Here is a 24,871-nt window from a genome sequence, read left to right as displayed (position 1 = left end):
CACACGCCAAAGGCTCATGTGGAAGTGAATGCTTGCGTTTATACTATGTATGTGGGGGTGAGGGTCCTTGAGTGGCACTTGTATGAAATTATTATTATTCTTCTATTTTTGCTTAATCCATATTATTGCAAATATGCTGCATATGACGTTTCTGTCGAATTATATGAGTAATGAACTCACCCTTATTCGAGTTTAGTGGTTAGTGGTAAACTAATATGCCTTCTAATTTAATTTGTTTTCTGAAATTGAATTTAATTAATAAATTATTTGACGTGTCAAAGAAAGTAATTCGCATTAAATTTATTTTCGTAAACTGAAGTTTATATAATAAAAAAGTATTTATACAATAAAACATATTTATTCTGAAATATTTAAGAGCATTGCTGCTGTATTTCACATAGATATATTTAAATTCATTTAGTAATATATAACATAAAAGTAGAAGTTAATTAAAGTAAAATTTATTAGGATCTAATTTTGTATAAGTCAGGTTATTTTACTACGTTGCTTCGGGAACTAGATATGGTTTAGCAATATATTTTTTATGCCAAAATTCATGAAATAAAAGAAGTCTTTATGTATAGCTATGTATGTTACAAAACTAAGGTGTTTCAACCATTTTTCTTACAAAATCGGCTGACTGAAGCTGAAGAGAATAGCGAATGAGCAGAATTCGTAGCCTGAACAGTTAGAACGATTTTGGCTCAGTAGCTAAGGTTCACTGTTTTTACATATGAGCGCTCAGTCAATTAATATTTTTCATTTTCATTATTACAGTATTCAGCGATGCGGTTATGACTCCGACCACCGACATGAGTGCTATGAGGAAGTTAGTTGTTGCCGTTTAGATTAAAGTCAAGTGGTCCCTATTTGAGCCCAGAATAATGGTGTGCAGCTGTAAAACCACTTGTCTTACTTTCGGTGTAAACTAAACAGTAACTCAACCGTTCCCTTTTAGATATCCATCTTTGCCGGAAAACCCTACAATGTTCTGAACGTCTCAAGCTAATGCTGGTGAAACGGTCGTAACAGTAGATTCTCGTACGAACCTTCCCTAACGCAGCTAACTGCTCAACTTCTCTAGCAGCTCCGTCCAAGTCTCTCACTCCGCAAGAAAAAAAGTATGGTTAAAGTCCAAGTCAAGAAGTTCAGAAAGTTTATACCTAGCGCCGTGAGAACACTCAGCTTCCGCAAGTTTGACAGAAATCTTTGCAGAGTCATAGGTGTCAGAAATTTCAATCGGGTCTACCATATATACCAAATAGAGTTGGAAACCAAAATAGGTGTAGTTCATAGCACAGCACACACATTCCATTTCTTAGCGAGTTAAACAATTCATTCGGGTTCCATGATAAAAAAAAAATAACTCAGTCAACAGCTTCTTGATTCCATCACTACATAGTGCTGTAAGCTACATACCTAACTAATAACAGTTAATAAATGGTTAATTTTTATACCCTGAACAGGGCTACGATGTTTGTAACACCTAAAAGAAAAGCTCAATGACCCTACAAAGTATATACATACAAGTATATATATAAATGATTGACGTGACGAGCTAATTCGATTTAGCCATGTCCGTCTGTATATGGTATATAATAAATAGTTTCTCAGTTTTGAAGATATTGATTTTGCATTTTTGATTATTTGGGTCAGTTGCAACAGAAGTTAATGTTTTTCCTTGTCTTACCATGATTAAGCGAAGTTGGCGCTAGGGACAGACCTTCCAAATTAAAATTAGTATAGATTAAGTAGAAATGTCAAACACCATAAAATTAATTATTCCGAAATAATTTTTGGCACAATTCTGACAAAATATAAAAAAAATCTGTATTCTCTAATTGCGGTCGCTGCGAATGGCTCGCTTCATACACTTGACTGCGCGATTAAGACAACATCCCGTGCAAGGTTTTTCTTACTTTCCTAGAAGTGTCAAGAGGAGCAACCAATGTCACACATTTCGCCTATCAATCATAGTCAAATGACAAAAGCAGAGCACTTAGCACCAATAGGCGAGGCAAGGACAAAATAAGAAACAATATCGCAAAGAGAACAAGAGTAAAAAGCAGCATGGACCACCATGGGATGCTGACATACATTAGCTTTGATAAACTTATAAGAAATTGAATGTTTGTGGGCGTATGTGTGCGCGTGTCGAATAATAGGCAAAAGAGTTGATATGGAAGAATATTTCAAAGTGGTAATATTCTGTTGGTGTTTGGCAGCAATAAAGCGGATTAGAAAGGAATTTCGACCGCAAATGAGAAAGTATGAACGAAGCAAATAAAGCAAATTATATGAATAATGGTGCGATAATGCAGGGGAGCGCTTGGGGTGCCTGACACACAGCGAATTGAAGTGAATCGAATGTTCCATGCAAGATAAATGGTCAAACTTTAATTGTGACGGCAGCAGCAGCACACACTTGTACGTCCGCACACACGTAAGCAAATCTTTAATCAGAATCATAACGGTGGACGCGGTAGACAATGATGATTAGAGCACGATATGGTCGGCCGCAATTGTTATTGGACTCTGTGGTGTGGAAAATTGTGGGCATCTCGGTTTTGCTATTGTAGTTGTTGATATTGTTCTTGCTTATGGCAAATGCACGCCTTGGCTTGTTCATAATCAGAGTGCAGAAGTCACGTTTTGAAGTAATGCATTCAATGCGAAGAACGTGATGTTTTACACAAACGTCAGGCATGCACCGAAGCCCTCCCCTCTGTAGCGAGTCGGAACCCACCGCTGCAAGCGCTCTGGAAACTTCAACTATTTAGTATTCAACTTTTTATACAAATAAATATGTATTTGTATTAAACTAGACAAGGGAATTAAGGCGCTGAAATACACATATACACACACACACACACATGCATGAATTCCTTTCCATGCACGCACACTTGCTGTCGCCAGTGTACCACGCGTTGCCGCAGCTGCGGCTACTCCCATGGCGCCTAAAGTCGCACTATATTAATAGGTGTCTAAGTGCGAGTGAATGAAGCGCTCATGCTGTGCGTATGTATGTGTGCGTTGCGGCGTGAAAATGCTTGGAATTATTAAGTGCTTGAAAACATTATATAGTAATATACACATGTACGTAAGTATGTGTGTGTGTGAGTATTAAATACAAGCACTTTATGCGGTGAAAGACTCTGAATTTATAAGCATACTCGTACTTTCGTACTCCCTTCTGTGATTGTGTGTGTGTGTGTGTGTGCATGTGCCATTTCCCTCAAGTCGCATTACAATCATTTATTTGAATTAAAAATATGTTTATCATTTGACTTTGTTCTAGCTGAATATGAAAAATAGTTAACACGCAATTTTTTAACGAATCCTGTGGGCTGCCCCTTCCCCACAGTGCTGGCTCTCAACAGTCACATATAAAAAGCGAGTATAAAAAGGACAGCACAGTGTATTTGTGGTTCAGATAGTCACGACAGACTAAATAAAAGCGTTTGTATGCATCACTTTTTTAATATTCACTCACACTTCGTCTTTCGGGTTACCTAGCAGCGGCATTCCTACGCAAATTTTATATTTCGCATACCACAAAACTTAATTAAATTTAACTCACACCAAATCCAACGCATCCTTCTACACCTATGAAACCCTCCATCACAGTTCTTCAGTAATTTTATATACAAACCATACACATACACATACATATATTTAAGTATAAGAGTATTGAGCGCGTTGCGGTGAAAGGTGGCGAAAAAAAATTGTAAAATTTTTAATGGTAAATTTTGTTTCTTAATTACAATATCTGTTAACCAAACTACAACAATCCTGTTTGTTGTTGAGGTTTTTCTGGCGCGTTTAATTGTGTCGCCGATAATGTAATTAGCGCGCTAACGGAAAACACAAGCAACGTTTATACGGTAGCAAAAATATAAAAAAAAAAATACAACAGCAATAAATATGACAAATATAAAGTAAATACCAACACAATAGTTTTTTGTGCAGCACACAGTGTCTCACAATACATTTTCACGCCTTTGTGTTTAGACCCTGAACAGGGTATATGAATTTTGCCACGAAGTTTGTAACACCCAGAAGGAAACGTAGGCGTCCCTATAAAATATATACATAAATGATCAGCATGATGCTCTGAGTTGATTTAGACATGCCCGTTTGTCTGTCTATATACAAACTAGCCCCTCAGCTTTTAAGCTATCGATCTGAAATTTTGCACCCGTACTTCTCTCACTAAGAAGCTGCTCAGTTGTCGGAAAGGCCGATATCGAACTAAGGCAATAATGCAATCTTCGAAAAAATTATATTATATAATAGATCGCATGACTGTAGCATATAGCTGCCATATTATTTGAACGATCGTAGTAAAATGCTTGCATGGAAAATTTTTTTATCTGCCGAGGTATCTTCACAAAATTTTTCAGATCAGATCACTATATCATATCTCTGCCCTACAAATTGAACGATCGGAATCAAGTTCTTGTAAGAAGCTTTTTTATTTGTAAAGTATATTATAGCTTCGGTGCAACCAAAGTTAACGTCTTTTCATGTTTTATATTTATTTTGTATACATTTTCATTGAATTTTTAATTTGGGTTTCAAGTTTTTTTACTAAAATTTTAGTTTTATTACATTTTATTTATATATTTCATTATATTATTTTTTTGTACATTACTTCATTTAATTCTGGTAGTTTTTTATTTTAATTCAAATTTTCATTTTAGGTTTAGTTGTACAGTTTTAGTTTTATGTTTAGTTTTAGTTTTAGTTTTATATTTAGTTTTAGTTGTAGTTTCAGTTTTAGTGTTTAATTTTAATTGTAATTTTGTTTTTAATTTTAGTTTAAGCTTTAATTTTCTTTTTAATTTTAATTTTAATACAGGTTTCAAGTTTAACTTGAATTTTAATTTTAATATTAAATTTAGTTTTTATTTTAATATTTATGTAAATTTGAATTTTAATTTTAGTTTTTACTTAAATTTTCATTAAATTTATATTTTCACTATATTTTCCATTAATGTTGTTGTATTTTCACACACATGCTTTTTATAATTCATCGCGAAATTACCGTGCTGATTGTGTTCAATTAAAATAATGATGCAACTGCTTGAAATAAGCCAATTTAATACAAAAATACAAAGTTATAATTGCATTCAATGATATTGGTTATGGTTGCCACGCTGCTGCAATTTGTGGTATTTACATTAATTGAAATAAAGTCGTTGTGAAATTTTGCGCGCCAACAGAAAGGGCATAACAAAATAATAAGCGGTAAATAAATTGCTGGTTGAGCACATTTAGTGCCACAGATATATAATAAGTAACGTTACTTATAGCTTGCAGTTATGTAAATTTGCATGCAGCATAATGGAAATAACTGATGTGTATTTCAAGTACTTATACGGCAACTGGATAATGTATTTTGTGATACTTAAACACATTATTTTTTTTATACATACTTGTATATGTAAATTGCGAGGCAGATATATATAAAGTTCATATGAATGTCCTCGAAGCCTGAATCCAACGTCAGAGCGTTTCTTGGGTAACAAAAAATAAGAAAAACGGCGCATATTCTAAAATATAATGTATTTTGCTTAAATTCGTTTCCAAGATTGGTAAAACCCTTTTGAAGCGGATTAAACAAATTACTCTAATAAATGTGGTTCATTGAAATTTGCAAACGTTTTATGGAGTTCCCGTTGTAGAGTAATTTTCTTTGGCATGAAGCGTTCATTAATGATCGCAAAGTTGTCAATTCCCACAATGGCGACCCGGATTTTATTCAAGCGATGCAATTTCAGCGTTCGAACCCTGTTCGGTTCGGTAAACAGCAGTCGAGAAGTCTTCAAAAATTTAAATTCGTCCTCTCGTTTATTCACCTCTGTTAACAAAGATATCAAAAAAGTCTATAAAATAGCTCCCAAAAATCGTCGTAAAAATATTTTTGATATAAGAGAGGTTCTCAACATCTCCTATTGATGGATTGACTGTATTTTGGTTAATATTTGGAGTATGAAGTGTGGTGCTGAAGGAAAGAAGCCACCTTTTTCGACTAATCACGAACAGAAGTTGATACTCTGCCATATTTATTTTTATCTTTGAACCAATTAGACTTTTTTTATTAGATTTCAAGAAAAAATGTATTAAGTTAGTTCACTAAAGTTGAAATCCATCGATAACTTGATTATTTTTCGAAAATTTCAAACAAAAAGCAGGAAAAGTGTATTTTGTTGTACATAAATTTTACGCTTATGTATCAAAATTTTTCGTCATAGAAGCGCTTTTTTTCACTTATACGAGTATATATTTAGAAATAACAAAATTGAGCCTCGAATTTTTATGCCGTTTTTACGTACAACATACATACATGATTAACAACCAATATTTAATAGTATGCTGTTTAAAAATAAGTAATTCTAATACTTTCGGTGCAGGATTTTTAATATTTTTGCAACGCTCATTGAAAATCTCTTCAAGTAACACAAGCTTACGAAAGCACTTGGAGGCACTCGAATTTTTATTTTAGTGAAATTTATTTTCTGATTTTTTTTTTGAACATAAAGTGTAGTAAGTTCTAGGTCCTTTGTTATACCACTTGTGTTTTCAACGAAATACGAGTAGCCCGTTGACTTTGAAAACTCTAAACTCTTGAAAAACTCTTTCTCTCTCTCTATCAAAAGCATGATGAGGGTGAACAAAAACATCGCTACCAAATCGTTAGCCATTAAAATTAACGATGAAGTGACAAGTTGGTGGCTTGGGGACACTAATTTTTCAACATATACATTACATATAATATATACAGTTAGGTAAAATTTTTTTATATTGTTTAATAATATTTTTAAACTATTTATTTTCTGCTGAACCATTCGTCATAATATGAAAAAAGGTAAAACACATTTGAGTTACTTTACTTTCAATTTTAGAATTTTTGAATTTCAAGAATGAAGCTTAAGATAAATATATATATATTTGTGTTGACTAATATCATTTGTGCAAACACATACTGCACGATAACAAATATATTTCTTTCATATTTTCAAATGTTTCTTACGAGAAATTATAGGCTTACTGACTATTCCCAAAAGTAACTTAAATTTGACGTGCTCTTCTAAGTTAATCTAAAAAGCATCGCAATAAAATTTTATAGAATATTATTATGCCTCTTAACACTCACTAGCCGCCATGAAAATAGAAGTGCTCTGCATGTTAAAACAGTGGAAAATTGATTGCTTAGTAATTGTGTTTCAAAAAGTAACGAAATGTATGTAACTGCCAAGTGGGTAGGTGGTATGAAAATAAAATTTTACTTTTATTGCCAATAAGCCTGAGTTCAATGGAAAATTGCGAGAAAAATGCGAAAACTGAAATTGCTCCACTGACGATGCTCATAAATTGTCAGATAACTTGCGCACACACACTCACCAATGCATTTCAATGCTGCAGACCGAAAGTCGTTTTACTTTTATTTGTACTTCATATAAATATATGCTTTGCTGCAATAAAATAAGCGTAAACTTCTGGCAGCATTAAAGGTCGAAGCTGATATGATGCCACTGCCGAACTACACACATATGCTTATATGAATATGTATGTGTGTGCGTGTCGGCGGTAAGTATGAGTGAGCACTAGCGGGTGGTGTTTTTGACAGCACTTAACAGTACTTGTCATTGCCACCATGAAACATTACTTTTGTTCAAAAGCAGCTGCAGAATATGGCAAGAAAGTGTTTAAAATAAAATAACAAACTTCGTAAGAAAAAAAAACAACAAAAATAACTAGAGTTTTATGTCAAAATATATGAGCATGGAAAATCCTTTTTCTATTTACACACGCCAGGGGCCTGCGCTGCTGGCACGTATGTGCTGCTTGTTGTTGTTTTACGTTGGTAAACAAAAAGTGAGGATGTGTTTGTGCGCAAGTGATTTCGTTCGAATTCACCAATGGTTTACTACTGAGGCATAATCGTCAGAGTTTAAGCGTGTAAGCCAACAGGAGTGAAAAAATTGCAGTGTGCCTTAAAGTATGCTACACACATACATATGTGCATGCATATTACAATATATTATATATATATAGTGGCTTTGTAGCTTTTTCCAACGCACTCATAACTCCCTACAACTATCTAGCCCCCGGTCACTCCCTGTTTTACCAGCGACCGTGAGGAGCACAGCTGAGCATCATCCATGCATCTGTCGGTGTGTACGTGCCTGCGGTATTGTCGCTGATGCGCCAGCCGCCAATGCCACCATGCATGCGTGGCTGTTGCTATGTGAAGACTTTTGGCATTGCCTCAATGACAAATGTCTCAATTGTATGCCAAGCACGTCTTAAGTAAATTATTTTTGCGCATTTTAGATGTGCGGCACAAGTGCTTATAGATTTTAGTTTATGACACTCTTATATTATGCTATGCTATGCAATAGATTGCGACAGCTGCATTGTTATAAAACTTATATGTGTGTGTACAGGAAATGCTTGCATCGTTTTTATTTTCTCATTTATAATTTTGTAAGTTCAAGGGATATGTCTGCTTTGCCGCTAAGGCGTGGGCGCTATTGCTGGTATCTGCTACTGACTTATAACATATTTTAGTGCGCTTTTATTTTTAAACTAATATAATGTGAACTTGTATAGATTAAAATTTGAGGGAGCATGAATTTTGTAAGTTAGCGGGATATGGTCGCTCGTTTTTGTTCGATGGCGTTGAATTATAGAAAAATTATGAAAGTGTAATTTAGAAGGAAAGTACGTGATAGCCGACGGATGTAAAAATTTTATTTAAAATTTACAACACATTTTAGTAACCACTATTTCAAAGAGTTATATGCAAACAAAAAGGTAAGACTTGGTGGTACTGTATCAAGCATTTCATTTGTTAATCGAAATTGGGGCTAGAAATATTTTTTTACAGTTGTTTTCAAAATTTATGTTATGTCGAAATTTCAGAAAACTTGGTAAAAACCAGAGAAGATGTAACTATGAAGTTTTGTAGTCGGTTTTATTCAAAATGAAGGGTTTGAGCATTTGTTTTTCATATATGCCATATAATTTTTGGGATGTATATGAATGCATGTACGTGATATGTATGCATTAAGAGACTCATCGAAATGGTTATATTTTACTTATTGTCAATTTAACGTGGTTGATTTTAAGACAGGAAGCGCAGCTCAATCATCTGTGAGTACATCATATTTTCATTATAGACATAATTCGATTCCCTGCCGCTTCCGCTTTAAGCCTTATGTATGCTGTATCATGTGTTGATATTGTGATTCAAATATGCTCTAAATCGCATGATAAATAATGTTTGTAGAAATATTTCGACCTCAGTGACACCTATCGGAAAATAGTAAATGTGATCTGAAATGCAAATATTATATAAATTCAGACAAAACATGCTGTTATTAGTTATACACAATGAATCCTTGTAATGATTTTGTATGCCCTGAACGGTGTATATTAAGTTTGCCAAGAAGTTTGTATTACCCAGAAAGAAATGTTGAAGACGTAACAAGTCTGTATGTATATATAAATCTCAAATAAAATATATTAATCTCAAATCAAGCTCTGTTGGCGCAATCGACGATATCGGACCACTATATCATATAGCTGTCATACAAGCAAGAACAAGTATCACGAAATTCGATACGGATTTTCGTTCAAAGCAACAATATAAGAGTCACTATGGCATATAGCTGTCCTATAAACTGAAAAATAAAAATTAATTTTTTTGTGTGCATATTTGTTTAGTTGTGAGTACGCTTCGCTGCAACCGATATCTTGTGTCTTGTTTATTATAAGTTTTATTTTTTTTTTGACATTCTGCTTAGCTAGAGATGGAACTATTATTACTAGATTTGTCTCGTATCAACATCTCCGCAAACAAATCAAATTTTGGAGTGTGGTTCTTGCATAAGTTAGATGGAAATGAGCGATTCATTGGCTTAAAATTGATTTTACTTTTGTTGGTAATGAAGGTTAAACAAGTATCATTAATATAAGGCCTTAAACTAATACCTTAGATTTTCCCGTTAATTGAGTTTCATGATTATGGATTTCCCTTTCATGTAACTATTATATTTTCGTGATTCTCCGAAATTATAAATAAGTATGAAATCAATGTCAGGCTTTGTAGTAGAAAGAGCGTATTACAGTGCCACAAAACATTTTTGTACTCCTTTACTACTTCTGCTCCCATTCAAAGCGAATCAACTTATGGTACCTGTTAGTACGCATATCACAGGCACTCATGTAGGCGAAAGTAATTCCAGAAGTATTTAATCCAATTTGTGCAAATACTCAAAGTAGCATCAAGTGCATGTGCCTGTGTCCGCGTGTGTGTGTGTTAGTGAACGCCATACAGGTAAATAGTGATTACAAATGCATTTCATACAAAGTGCAGCAAATACACAAGTATCACTTGAAAAGTACATAGTACGCGCAAATATACATATACATAACTGTATATGTGTGACTTTGTTGTAAGCAACATCGTAGCCAAGTTCTTGACAAACACATACTAATTTGTGCTGCGCTCGGATCTTATCTGCATTGTGTGCGTGCATGCGTGTGTTCCTGCTACTTTCGTTTTAGCGAAATAGTAAAATCAGCTAGGTACGATACATATATCAATACATACGAGTATGTGTGTGTGTGAAGCAATCACATAGTATCACTCACTGAAAATATTTTGCGAAAAATAGGTGATTGTGCCATTCTATTGACTCACATACACACACACGCACATGTACGTGTATATGCGCATCATGAGCACTGAAGTACCGTTATTATGTCAGCATGCGCCTTACTTATTTTGCCAATGCACTTAAAAATCCACACGCACACATTTGTCGAAGGTTAAGGGCGTGGCACACAATAGCGAATGGCGCATGATAAAAACTGCACAAAGAAAATGTATGCCTGTGTGTGTGTGTGTGCGAAAATAATAATAATGCTATTATGTAAATACGTACAAAAATATACAAAAACCACTACACATACACGTATGTGTGTGTGCAACTTTCACGTAATTATGCATGTTGGTGTATGTGTGCGTGCATGTGTCTGTGGCATGCACTTTGGCAACATTGTAACATTTGCGTGCGTTATCGGCATTGACGGTGTATAAGCAGGAAGGAAGCTGATGCCATTCATAGCAGCACAACAACAACAAAACCAAGTGATGACATCGATGTGCAAAAATACTTGCAACTTTCGTCTTGCACGCACACCAAGCGGGTGGGTGTCGTGAAGGTCTTTGATTGTAATTAAAAATAAAGTGCAGCGAAATTAAATGAGCCAAAAAGTGTGCGAAAAGTTCTGCCACAAAGTTGTTGGTAAAATATAATTCCAACTTTTCCTATAAAACTGCATATTTTGCATATTTTTCAGGCAATATTCCGCATTTTTTGTTCTTGATTAATTTAACAGTAAATTGATTACAGGTTATTGTCGTGCAATAATATCAATATGGGGTCGGAAAGTAAATTTTTAAATTACGAATGAGTTCTTTATTACATTTAATGAAATTTTATAAAAACGTTGCCACAAAGTGAGTGAAATTTGTATGGCCGTAGTACTTCTGGAAGACATTGCTTTGCTTGAAATGGATTAATATGAATTTTATAAGTCATATGTATACCATCTGAAACAATATGACGCGGACTGCTCCATTTAAACTGAGCGCGAAAATCGAATCGATTAATTTTTTTGTTTGAGGTGTGTTCAATTTATTTTTTATATTCGTTTGAAGTTTATCATATGCCAATTAGTGTGTTTACGACGAAAAGTTTGTCTGGAAATTTTTACCCCAAAAAAAAAAACTAAAAAACGAGTTTCCAATGAAATCACGGCTAAAAAATCTTTTAAATATTGCATAAGTGCTCTGGGGATTCCACTTCAACACTAACACAAGTATTTGAGTGGCATAAGGTATTCAAAGAAGGTCGTGAAGTGATCGAAAATTTGCCTCATGGGAGTCGTCTACCCACCTCTCTCACTGATGAGAACAAGAAACTGAAGAAAAAAAAAACGTGCACTAAAATTCAAAGCGACATCTCAAAAACTGAGAGACAAATTCACGTATATACAAACAGACAGACGTTAGTGGCTAAACAGATTCAGCTCGTCACGCTGATCATATATGTACATACACTTTTTTTTAATTCATTTAGAAGGTCTCAAACACTTCCTTTTGATTGTTAGAAGCTTTGTGGAAAACTTCAGAGTACAATCAGATTGGATTTAGTGAATGTTTTGGTTCATAATTGACATAATTGTGAATAATTATTCCTTCTCAATAATTCAATGACTTTGCAATTTAAAGAATTTATTTATATCAATATGCAGTTTTATAGTCATACGTATATCATCACGCTTTGTTTTACATTTAAATGAAGTGAATATCATATCATCATCGAACAACGTCCGGTGTGTTTTACATGGCTACCGTACTTTGGGTCCGGCACCCGGTTGCAATGCAACTCCACATTCAACTGACAAAACGTAAGTTCTTCCCGCATTTAGGTATCAACCCCAGCCACCACGATACTCCCCGAAGGGCCATCCGCATGAGCAGGTTGGAGCGAACTCCAAGGGCCCCTGCTGCCCGTGGTACCAGAATTCAGTCTCCGGTCAGATCTCGTAGCTAAAGCTACTAACAGTTGAGCCTCCATACTGCTCTGGACATCATCATCGAACAATAGGCCTCACTTCATATTTGTAATGGACTCTGAATACAATTACAAACTTATTTTTGAGGCACACAATCAAAACAGTTTCTGAATGCCAAGACTGAGCAGTGATTTAAGGTTGAGAAAATTGAGGTAATCAAATCATTTAATGGTTCAAAAAGCACACCATTATTGCAAGGGAGACAGGTATGAGGAAATTAGTGTACAATATGATTTATTGTTGTTACTTGAAGGTTTCAATAACATAGTAATGTGAATGTTGGACTTCAAATAAACCGATTATATGTATATGCATCGAAACGAAACTATAAACCCACCCGACAGACAAAGCAGAACTTATCGACATATATATGAATGTGTCGGTAAAAGATTTTTTCGAATAGCCGCGAAATATAACAGAATAGTAAGTGGCATTTAAATTTCATACCATGACAGGAACTTCAAGAAAAGTTTTGACTATAAATTAAAAAATTTCGTGCGCCTGGTTTTTTACGTACACATTTTACTTCCATCTTTAACAAAAACACGAATCTCCATTCACTGACCTTCCTCTGAATTGTGTTACAAGTAACCATTAAAAGAAGAAAGTTATAATATTTTAATGCACTTTTAAATAACCTTTGCTGCCTTATTCTTTTTTTGCAATCAAATATTACTAAGAGCCCTGTTGATGGCCTGGACTTGTTATCTATGGTGAATAGACACATACCTATATAAATAGCAGCAAAAGAACATGCATTTATACTATGCTACAGGTACACATTCACAGCACACACACACATACCTCCTTTTGTTTTTATCCTTGTGCGCATCAAGCTGGTATTGCTTTTTGATACAAAGTTGTCATGGTATAGTCAATGTTGCACCAACATCAAGTCGAATGAGTTTTCCGCTGGTTTGCATTCAAAAAAGTATGCCTGCCTGCGTTCATATGAGTGTGCACATAAGTATGTGTGAATAGTTGTGCTTCACTCAAATGTCATTCAAACTTCTGTGCTACCATTCATCTATACAAGACAGCCGCAACGCATTCAATGAAACAAAATATTTACTTTTCAAAAATACCTGCATTCATACCATACACGCATACACATCCATACATACATGCATGAGTCATACATATGAAAGCGATTTGATAGCCAGTGAGGAGTAAAGCGCAGGGAAGTGGTAAATAGCCAGTAGGAAAATTTTAGTCCTACTATATATCTCTTTTGGAAAAAGTGTATACAAAATACTAAGAATCATTATATAAAGCTTTTATACAACACTTGAAGGTTTGATACACATATGTATAAGCTATGCCTAGTACTAGGTTAGGTTAGGTCAGGGGGTCGCTCCTAAGAAGGATCGAACTTGGACAGCTTCAACGCCGGTATGTTGTGGTACCTTAAAACTCCTACAAAGCTGAATCAAAAGACCCTTACTTGTCGACAAAACGCTTTGAGTCTAGTACTAACTTCACTTAAAAAGAATTTTAGCATCTAAGTTCACACCAAACCATTTAATTTTTCCCAACAGGGTAACTCCAATACCCATCACCCCTATTCACATATGTATAAAAATGTAGCCGATATTTGCTACCGCAATTTTTTTCCATGTCTCTACTTTTATTTCCTCTTCTATTTATTACGGTTTGTTGTTTTTTCAAAAATTTTATCAGTCAACTTTTGCTTTGTCAACAGCAAGTCAATGTCGTTGCAACATTGAATGAATGCCACAACTGCAACACAACTACTGTGTGTCATCAACAAGCGAACAAACTTATTTACCAACAACTATGTTTTGCAGGTAAAAAACCTGATTGTGTCACCTTTTATGCTCAGTTGTGTGGCAGAAAGATATAGCAAGTAGCGCAGGAATGTCGGTCGTCATTCACTTTTGATAAGAGTCCAGTCCTTTGCTTGACTAGTCTGTTTTGTTTTTGCTTTGCTTATGGGGATATTCATTACGCGTTATGGCAACTATTGAAATACGAAACGAAATGTAAATAAATGAAGGCAACAAAAGTTTGTGGTTGTTGTTTTTGTTCTTGTTGGCAAGCAATCCTGGTGCTTTGTGTAAAGTTTATACTAACAAACACATATATACTTATATATATAATATATGTACATGGATATATATTTTTATAATAGAATATATGTGAATGCTTTTCCAATGGGGAAGCTACTATAGTTTTTTACAGAGTTGCCGAGTTGTTCAAAATTCGCCTCAGTAACTAGTTTTGTTATGTGCTCATGTTATGTTGTACTGAAAAGTACATATCGTGCGAGTATACCAAACAAATTTCTTCAAAGCTCTTATTATTACATATTTTTGATAAAAGCTTAATGAGATGGCAATCATAGTTAGATGTGAGATTTTAACTAGTTTGTGGTAAGAAGAAGGTCAAATAGTTTTTCGATTCAACTAAGTGGTTTTTTTTTTGTTTTTTTTTATTAGCTCGGATTGCTTAAGTATACTGAATTAAATATATTTAGGTAGTTCACGTTAAAACAACTTTTTTAGTTCTTGAAATTTAGTTTTAAAACGTTCAATACCAGATTTTTTGGTTAAAACTGGGACTATCACAGTTTTCTAAAAGTTGAGATATTCAACTACTAATATGGATATCTTGTGTAAAGCAGAAACTAAGACTCTACTAGACTCTTTATATGAAACTATCATTATTTTTTTAAATGTGGAAGCAGATTGAGCAGCTTCTACCAGAACAATGATATATTACTCTTTTCGTAAAACGATTGTACAGCAATCGGGATTATACCACACTGTTAGACCTTTTATGTACTGGTAGAACATTACCATATTTTTGCAATGAAATTTAGATTTAATATTATCCAAAAAAGAGTTCTGCAGCGGTATATCTGACGTCACTGGTCAATGGTGATATATCCTTAGATGCACTACGAGCTCTGGAGTCAATGCAACCTTGATTATTGTGATAATTTCAACGGATATTTAGTGAATATTAAATATTAATTGAGTTAGGTAGTTTATTTTGTAGTACCATTTCTAATACTAGCGCTTGAGGGAGAATAAAAATGTGCGAGTTAGAGAAATCATCTCGTTGATGTTCATACACGTATATGGATCGATTGCTTTTGTGTTTGTTTGATGAATCTGATGATGATAATTTTTAAACAGATTGATAGAATTTTCGAAGTGGGCTTAGTTCGTATAGAAACAAATTTTTTCCAAAACGAAATCTTTCCTATTCTCAAGGGGTTTTAATAGTTGGATTAAAATAAAAAGTTCACACTTATATATAATTGTTTGTAAAGAAATTTTTTTTTATAAATTTTTATCGACTTTTTTAATTATCGTATTGTATTCTCGCTGAAATTTTAAATTTTTAAAAATATTTATATAATAGATTTCATATAATATGTGGTATGATAAAAAATTTAAATATAATTGCCACAAGTCACATATAATTGAAGTTGAACTTATAATTTAATTTGCGTAAATTTGTTAACGATATTTATCAATATTTGAAATAAAAATATGGGGGTTGGGCTTAAACTTCATCTTCGCAATAAAGCCACTGTCACTACAGAATCGCAACGAAACATTCCCCTATCAAACATATGATTCGTTTATTGCTCTTCCGCTTTCGGTTAAATAGGTGACTATCTGTGGCAGTTGTTGTCAATGTATCTGCAGTCGACAAGCATATTTATCTCTATCATTTATATAGTTTTTTACTTTGTCATCTTTTGGCAATCAACTGACTTCATAGGTACAAGGAAAAGCTACACACACAAACACCTACATATACATTTAATACTTAATATGTATGGATGTGTAAGTGTTCACTTTTTATCAACTTCAACTAAAATATCATTCTCAGCATTATTGTCACGCTGTAGAAAGTTGACAGCAAAAGTAACTATGTGTAGTGTGAATTTATGTATACATGTATGTATGTGTGGATAATAACTAAGTATTTGTATCAGTTCTATGTGTTGGTTATACACTCATTATCACTCTGCTCTCAAAAGTTATTGTCGCTGCCATTGACGTTGTCGTTATCATTATCATCTTGGCGACATATATCATCTTTTCAGATAAATATGTAATAGCCGAAGCACAATCGCGTTTTATTTTCTGGATGATGATAGCTTTTGTCACTCTAGTTCTCAACTATTTACTCAACATTTTATGATATAATTCACTATATATGAAAGCACATCCTTGAAGTAGAGCGCCCACTTGTGGCTGCTTGTGACATAGTTGGTGAATTTTGTGATTTTATTTTTATTGTTATTACAAGTATCTCTATTAAAGTGGACTTCCAATCTCATGTACATACATCAACTCTCAGATTGATTTGTCAGATTTGGCGGTAATTTTCGAGAGATTTCAGAGAAACAGAGTTATAAAAAAAATTTTGGATAAAAGAAATAGACTGATAAACTCGCAAAAAATTGTCACAACGTTTAGCAGTTAGATTGACGAAAAGTTATATAACTTACTCATGTTGATAAACATATATATGTATGTATTTTTGTGAGAGAGCAAATAAGTTTTTTAGTATTACGGTTAGGAAATTATCTGAAATATTTTGTTGAATAAAATTATCAAAGGAAAAATATTATCGTATTGGAAATTGTTCTCTTACGGCATTTTATTAGTTTTCAATTATGTTTGTAACTAGGTTTTTGCTCCTGATTTATAAAACTAGATATTTAGAATACTTTTTACTTACTATTTATATGGCTTAGTACTCATAAATATTATGGTTAAGATTTTTATGGCTCACCTGTAATGAGAGAGAATAAAGAATTTATGATAAAATAAATATTGGAGGTCAAAGAGTTTAGAGTTTATTTATATACAATATATGTTTTAAATCATAGGAATAAATATTAAACACACATATCATGTAGACACCTACGATTGTACCTCATTAGCTTCTACTGGCCACGACTTTAACTTGCTCACGCACAGGCTGCGAGAGAAAAGATCCAACCCATACCTGAATGTATTGATTTAAATATTCTTGTCATAATCTTCTAGCTGAAAGCGATATAAAGTTGCTCTTGCGAGATAGAATAACTCTTAGATCATAACTAATTGTATTTAGCACCCCTTCTTGTGCCATGTTAATAGTCATTCGAAAAGCAAACGTTTAATGAAAACTGCGTCCTTCGCATCCTTATATAATATTTTTATAATTAGAATGAATTTTTATTGCACTTAAATATGGAAAAAAATTGGTGGATTAGTGAATCTTTTATAAAGAAATGTAGAGGAGCTACGCCTCTTAGCGGTTGGATTTTTTCAGATGGTCTAATTTTTCATCTATGTAACGCATTTCTTTATATTGATCTAAATCAGTTCATATAATCAGTTTCTTAATACATATACATAAAATGGCCCGATCCATGGCCAACAGGAAAACATGGGATCAATGCAATAATTTCAGGGTTAGATTTGGAAATGAGGTTTAGGGTTAATTGACTCTCCGTTTATGGCTGTCGATATTCCAGTATACCCCTCTTTGAAATTTGTAAAGGTCTCCATTTTCCTAAAGTAATGTTTCAACAATTCAATTAAATTTAATTTCCCATATAACAATTTTATTTGTGGGCATTAAACACAACAGAATTTTACATCAACACATGTGGTTCTAACTTTTCAGAATCAATAAATGATAGTTCTGTTAGCTACATCGCAGCGCGTTGATATAAACCTACAAATACGACACAGTTATAGAGCTCTATATATTTCAGAGAAAATAAAGGAATGAGAATGGCGCATTGGAGTAATGGTGTAAGTAAGATATTAAAAAACATATTTGGGTTGTTAATGTAATCTTAATTTGACTTAAAACTCTGTTAGAAAGTCTTGCTTTATGTCTTGCTACAGAAATATAATATATTACAGAATTTTAAATACTTTTACTTAATAGCGTCACAGCAGTGTCACATCTATCGTTACTTTAAAATTGGATTTTATGAAACCATAGCGACATAACAAATGTATAATAATAACTTTATTTGTTTTTGAACGCAGAAAAAACCAAAAAAAATTGTCTAAACAAATATATATCTAAAATTTATAATAGAGAATTTTATTAAAAATATTGAATTTATTCTTCATAGAATTTTCCCTAAGGCAGTGAAACTGCATAACATCAGCTTTATTGCTTTACATATATACACGACCCTAAAGGTATACTTCAGTTTTAATAACTTTCACAAAAAATTCATAGCAGCTTTAGGGAGAGAATTTACATAGTTGAAACTTGCTTGCCTTTTGTTAGATATATGTTTTATTTATTTTCTATTTATGTACGTAAATATTTTTAAAGGTTACTTTTCGTCATGATTCAGTTTAGATGATGATTTAAATTTAAAAAGATTCTTAAAAAATTTGACGGCAGCTTACTTTAAATAATCAAAAATACTAGCAAATACTTTTACATAAAAACTTAAACATTCAGGCTTTTATTCCTTATTGAGAAACTTTGTTTTATATATTAAAAGACATTATAACACCTTCACTCATTAAAAGGTCTCAATCATTATATTGCGTCACAATTTTAATATTTTCCGTACTAAGCCAATTTAAATATACTCAATTTCTCATTTCTAATTTTATAACCAAATTTTATATATGTATCTTTTATGAAGTTTTACAAATAAATAGAATTGTAAAGTAATAACAAAAACCAATAACTGCTATCTGTGGCAGTTAAAAACTGAGCATTTAATATGCGTGGCATGTGTTCGTGGCCATTTTCAATAGTTATACAATAACTAACGCTTTCATAACACTTTGCATTTAATAGCCAATTCATAGAATATTCTGGCCAAATAAGTACCTAACACAGTTGAGCACAAATTTTGTTGCCCTTAGAGGGGTGTAAAGCCCGATGTAAGCGCTCAAAACTGTGAGAAGCCGCTATCTTTTTCATTAGTAGCTGGCAACCGCTGGCAGTAAGACATTCCCAACGATTACTACGGCCATCTTAATTTCACTGTTAATTCGTTGCAATTAAGCTAATTAAATTTAAAACGAACATCAAAAGCAAATGCAAGGCACCACTAACACATGTACGGTTTACGCTTTTGTTTTTACTACCCACCCCTTTCATGCAGTTAATCGAGCAATTTTAGCGATTTCCAAGCACTTGTCCGACTTGATATTCGATGAAGGGAAAACCCACGGGAAAATGAAGTACAAATCAATTTAAATTTTAAAGAAGAAAATCCTAAAAGAAAGAAATAATAATCGGGAAAAAATCATCAGCAGTCAGTATGAAATGCCCCAAAGGCGATGATGGTAAAACAACGAAGGTTGTAAGAAAAGCGATATGAAATGGAAAATAATAGAAGCGAAAAAAGTAAAACTCGGCAAAAAAAATTTCTGATAAGAAAAGCAGCTTTTGAATATAAAATAAGATGGTAGCGACAGCGGAGTAACGCTTCAGATAATGAGAAGAAGATACAAAAGCTGCCGCACAGAATCCTCAACCTGAAGAGATGCCATGTGGTATGAGCAACTACAAGCAGCCATACAGACATATGTAGATGGATAGTTAAGTAGTAGTGCGCCGTTGAGCTGAAACGCTGAAACTGTAAGGAAAATGCTTGGCAGAGTTGTAGTGCGACAGGCTTTCCCTGGACAAACGGACGGACGGAAGTAACCCGTAAAAAAAGGCATGCAAAATAATGAAGAGAATGAATTGCGAATGGAGAGAAAAGTAAGCTCAGAAGATGTTACCAAAGTAAAATGAGCTGAAAACGATAACGCGACTGATGAACAGACGTTGCGTGTGGTTGAGCGGAAAGGGCAAAATTTTAAAAGATGGGTACGACAGGATATGCAGCACAATTAAATGGTTTCGCAAAAATGACAGGTTTTCGTATGACCTTGGGGGAAAGAAAGTTAAGCTAGTGAAAGAACATTTTTCGAATCAGATAGAAAATAGTATTTTAGAATGGCGATAAGGCAGTATTATATGCAAGAGACTATGTGTTCGGACAAGTGGTCAAATAAGTTTTAACGAGCTGAGTTTATTTAGTTTTTGTGTGTAATTTGCGGGTCTAAAAAATTTAATTTGCGAGTGTCAACAAAAGTACAACATACATAGTCTAAAGCAAAAGCATACTTTTTGAATGAAATTAAGTGACTCACTTCAAGAGTATATATGTCTCGCAACATGATTTGGTTGCGGTATCAAGATTTATCAATGACTCTAGAGTACTTTTAAAGGCTTTTACCAACTTTATTCTCAACTCGCTGCTTTCGAGTACACTGGGTCCGCGGTAATCTTAGATGAGTTTATTATTTATAGCTCCATGGCAGATATTGTATAGATAATATATGTTTTTTGCAAAGTGGTTTACATTTAAATATATGATATGTTGTACTTCTTCGAAGATCTAAATGATTGCTTAGTCACCTTTCTGCTCAAAATATTTTAAGAGATCTTTTAAGATGTTTTTTTCGGAAGCCATTGAGGGCCTAATAATTGTCAATTGGCGTTACCAAGTTTTAGGTAAAATCACAACATCTTAGCAATTTCTTCAACAATTGCATTCATATTTTTTGCACAGCGTTATAAATTTTAATGGAATGGTTTGGGCCGAAATCGAACTACAACTACGCCTACATTCGATATGTAAAAATATTATATCAAATTTTATCAAGTGCGTGAACTTTATATTATATATTTATTTCAAGAACCAGTCTCAACTAAAAATCGGACCACATTTTTTTAAGGCGCCTGATACCTTATTTACGACCACGTTGCCTATGGTCGATTCTACACCGTAAGTATCAGTTGATTTGTAAGATATGCTAATGAAATTAAATGGGCACCTTTTCCTGAGGTTGATGTGTTCTGGTGCTAAAAGTAAACTAAATCGTATTACTTCTTTATTTTTAGTACCCACACACTGATTAAATTGATTTTGGGTGATCAGGTTGACTTTATGCTAGAGACAGATGAATAGAGGCATTATTTTTGACATAGAATGCATACTGTGGTTTATGGCTTTGACACCTTAATCACTTTGTCCGTTTCACTTCCTAGAATTATTTTTCAATTAGACTGCGACCATTCTATTTGGATTCGAATTAAATAAATTTTGCGCCAACATCTATTTCAGACAATTAATTTTTTCTTTTATCCAAAAAAAAACGAAGCGTTAAATTCAATTTATTATTAATGCAAGCAGAAATTTTAATTTTGACGCATTTGTCAAGAAATTAGCCAGATATTGCCCTACACTGTGCTTTGGAGCGTGGTTACAAAAACTTTAAAGCATAACATCCTTTCGAGCACTACAAAGCAACCGCAACTTGAAAGTCCAACACTTAAGTTTGCTGACGTTCCCTTTGAGTTTACGCTTATTTGCATACCGCCGACCCTTTTAAAGCAGCTATTAAGTAACTCAAAGAAATGAAAAAAAGGTGCATCTATACGTATAATATAAAAGCCGATACCTCTCTCACTTCTTTTCCAATAAGTGTGTATCTCAAGGCGAAGAAGAAAGAAAGAGGCTTGCCAAGCTTTTGTGTCGGAAGTTGTCGTGCGAAGCACCGCAAATATGCATTTTGTGCCATACAGACGAACACCTTTTAATTAAAATGATGTCTACGCACAGCATTGAGCTAAATGAAGGCATTTTCCTTTCTGTTTTTTTTCCTTCGACTTTAAGAAAATTTGCGTAAAAGGTTGCTCGTAGGCCTCGTTCGGTGGACACAGTCGCAATTTGTTATTTCTTTTCGCTTTTGGATATTAAGTGTATCCTTTTTTAATACTTAGGAAATTTAGACTTCATTAAGTTCCCCTCTAAGGAATTGTTTCCAACTTAAGCCGATATACTTGGGCATTTGCATTTAATTAAAAAAGGGTTTTACGCCAGGAGCGGCCTCACAAAAGGCGACTAAGTCGGGGCGATTTTTATTTTAGATAAAATATTTTTTACCGAAAAGCAATCATAAAATGTGCAGATACAACAACTTGGCTGACAAACACATGGGGCTAGATAAGGAATTTATGATAGCCAATTTTCGGGCGATTTGGGAATAATTAAAACGACAAATGCCACAAGCATTTATTCAGAATTTATGAAACACCAAAAGCGATCGCTTAGTGGTTAAGCGAAAAAGTAACAACAAAAGGCGCTGTTAGTGACTGAGTCTGTAGCAATAAAGTGGCTGCCAATTCCGTTATCGTTTCGGAAAAAAAAACCTTCCTAACTAATATCAATTTGCATTTGTCGCTTTTTGGTTTTGCCACCATTAATGCTTATAACTATCGTAAATTTCTGCGTGTGTATGTGTTCGTTACATTTTTACAAGCCGGCACATGCTTTACACCCCTTTGTTAATATGTCGGTATCAATGAAGCGCCTCGCTGAGTGAATGTTGACAGCAGTGGAAATGCCAGCAAATGTTTGTTTTGATTTTCATGTTTCTCGTTTGCCATTAACTGCTCCCACTTGTGTTATAGCTTTGCGATAAGCGCTTAGCCGATAAGGTAATTGCCGCTTTCAATATGCGCTTGCGACAACAAAATTGATAACCAGCGTTTGGAGTACTTGACTTTATATTTCTACTCATTAAGGTGCGTACAGACTATGTATTTAATGAGTATATATGCCGGCTAATAAGGCAATATGTAAATGTTTATGCGATATATGTACATATATATAAATACATATATATTTGAAAAGTATACGCCGAAGTCATTTTATTACTGAACATTTATTACTGAAAATTTATTACAGACTTTTGTAAAAGCCCCAAGTATGGAGTGTTTTTTGAAAATTAATAAAAATAAAAAAACATTTGCTGTGTTTACTATGCAATTTTTAACATTTGTTTCTTTATGAATTATTTTAAAAGTATGCAAAAAAGTTTAAACAAAACTTAATAACTTTTCATAACATTATCATTCCTTGATGTAGAGGGTAAAACAAGACGGTGGGCAGTTTAAACATAATATTGACATTGTTATACGAAACATTCTTAATATGCCGGTTTATCAAAAATAATTCTTCCAATTTTGCCTATTTTTAAAAAAATTTTCGAATTTTTAAAAAATATTAAATTTTAGAAATTTTCGTTTTCGTTAGTTCAGAGGACGCAGCAATTTTTAAAGAATTCATGTCCAATTTCAAATAAATCAACTGATTAGAACATGAGATATCGTGGCAACTGCACCGAAAAAAGCACTTTCGAGGAGCGCTTAAAGTCTTAAGTTCAGTCTGAACCGGCCGAGTTGCCGCAATACTAAAACTGCTATAACTTTCTAAATAATTTGAATTTTTAAAAACATATATTTATATTGAATACTTAAACTATTTAAATATAGAAAAAAATTGGATGTTTTCAAATTTCCAAACTAGAGAACCCCCTTAATAGCGATGAAACTAAAACATGTACATATATTTCTCGATTTGGATATACTTGTACATTATAGTAAAATATTGCATAATTGTCGCCGTAGTGTGTTATTTTTTTTATGTGGATATCCAAGGAAACCACATTAATGAGTAAGTGTTTAACGAATAGGAATACTTGCTGTATTGAGTCATCATATGTACGGTACGATGCCGAAACTTTTTTTTGTAATCTATGACATCGTTTTTTACGAAGCCAGTATATAAACCAGCCTGTATATGCTAACCTATGAATCATGCCTTTCTAAAAAAATATGGTAATTTTAATGGCTGGCCCTCAATGAAAACCCCTCCGACACGCTGACACTGCATTTCTTGGACACCAAATAAAATTTGATAGGAAACCCCACTCTACAATTGACTCACCACACACTTTATCGATGGCACGCGTCGGTTCTGCCAAATATAGAAATTTGTCCATAATTTTCTAGTAAAGATATATTTGAATAACGTGATTACCCACAATTTATTAATACAGAAAAAAATTTAATTTTTTAGATAATAATATTGTATTAATATTATTTGGAAGCGCTCTCCACAAAATGAAACACTATGAGACCTCGCGCAGTTAAAACTGCTCACACTTTTGTTTTAATTCCAATTATTTGTCTTATCACAGCAACTGATAAGAAAACGATTAATTAATGAAAAATGTTGATAAAACAGTTTAAGCTTTCAATAGCAAATACACAACTGCACGAGCGCTAACTTGTTTCTACAGTTATTGGAATGAGCAATTATTTATGACAACCCGTTCGAGTTCTCGAAAAAAAA

At 33.5% G+C, this 24,871-nt stretch overlaps 1 protein-coding gene across 13 annotated transcripts in view; it reads right to left on the bottom strand.

Moving 5' to 3' along the window:
• cpx (synaptic transmission protein complexin) overlaps nucleotides 1-24,871 on the bottom strand; it is a 316,297-nt gene that overhangs the window by 69,269 nt on the left and 222,157 nt on the right. Inside the window, exon 1 of one of the 13 annotated variants that reach the window (XM_070105630.1) lies at nucleotides 24,464-24,533. The exons of the other annotated variants lie outside the window; for them this stretch is intronic. Within the exon in view, the coding sequence (XP_069961731.1) occupies nucleotides 24,464-24,518 (55 nt within the window). The 5' untranslated portion in view covers nucleotides 24,519-24,533. Of the gene's footprint in view, nucleotides 1-24,463; nucleotides 24,534-24,871 lie in introns of those variants that run through there. 13 annotated transcript variants of the gene reach the window in all.

Source organism: Bactrocera oleae, chromosome 2 (genome assembly GCF_042242935.1).
Source record: "Bactrocera oleae isolate idBacOlea1 chromosome 2, idBacOlea1, whole genome shotgun sequence".
NCBI classification, from domain to species: domain Eukaryota; kingdom Metazoa; phylum Arthropoda; class Insecta; order Diptera; family Tephritidae; genus Bactrocera; species Bactrocera oleae.
This window is presented reverse-complemented; position numbering and strand designations above follow the sequence as displayed.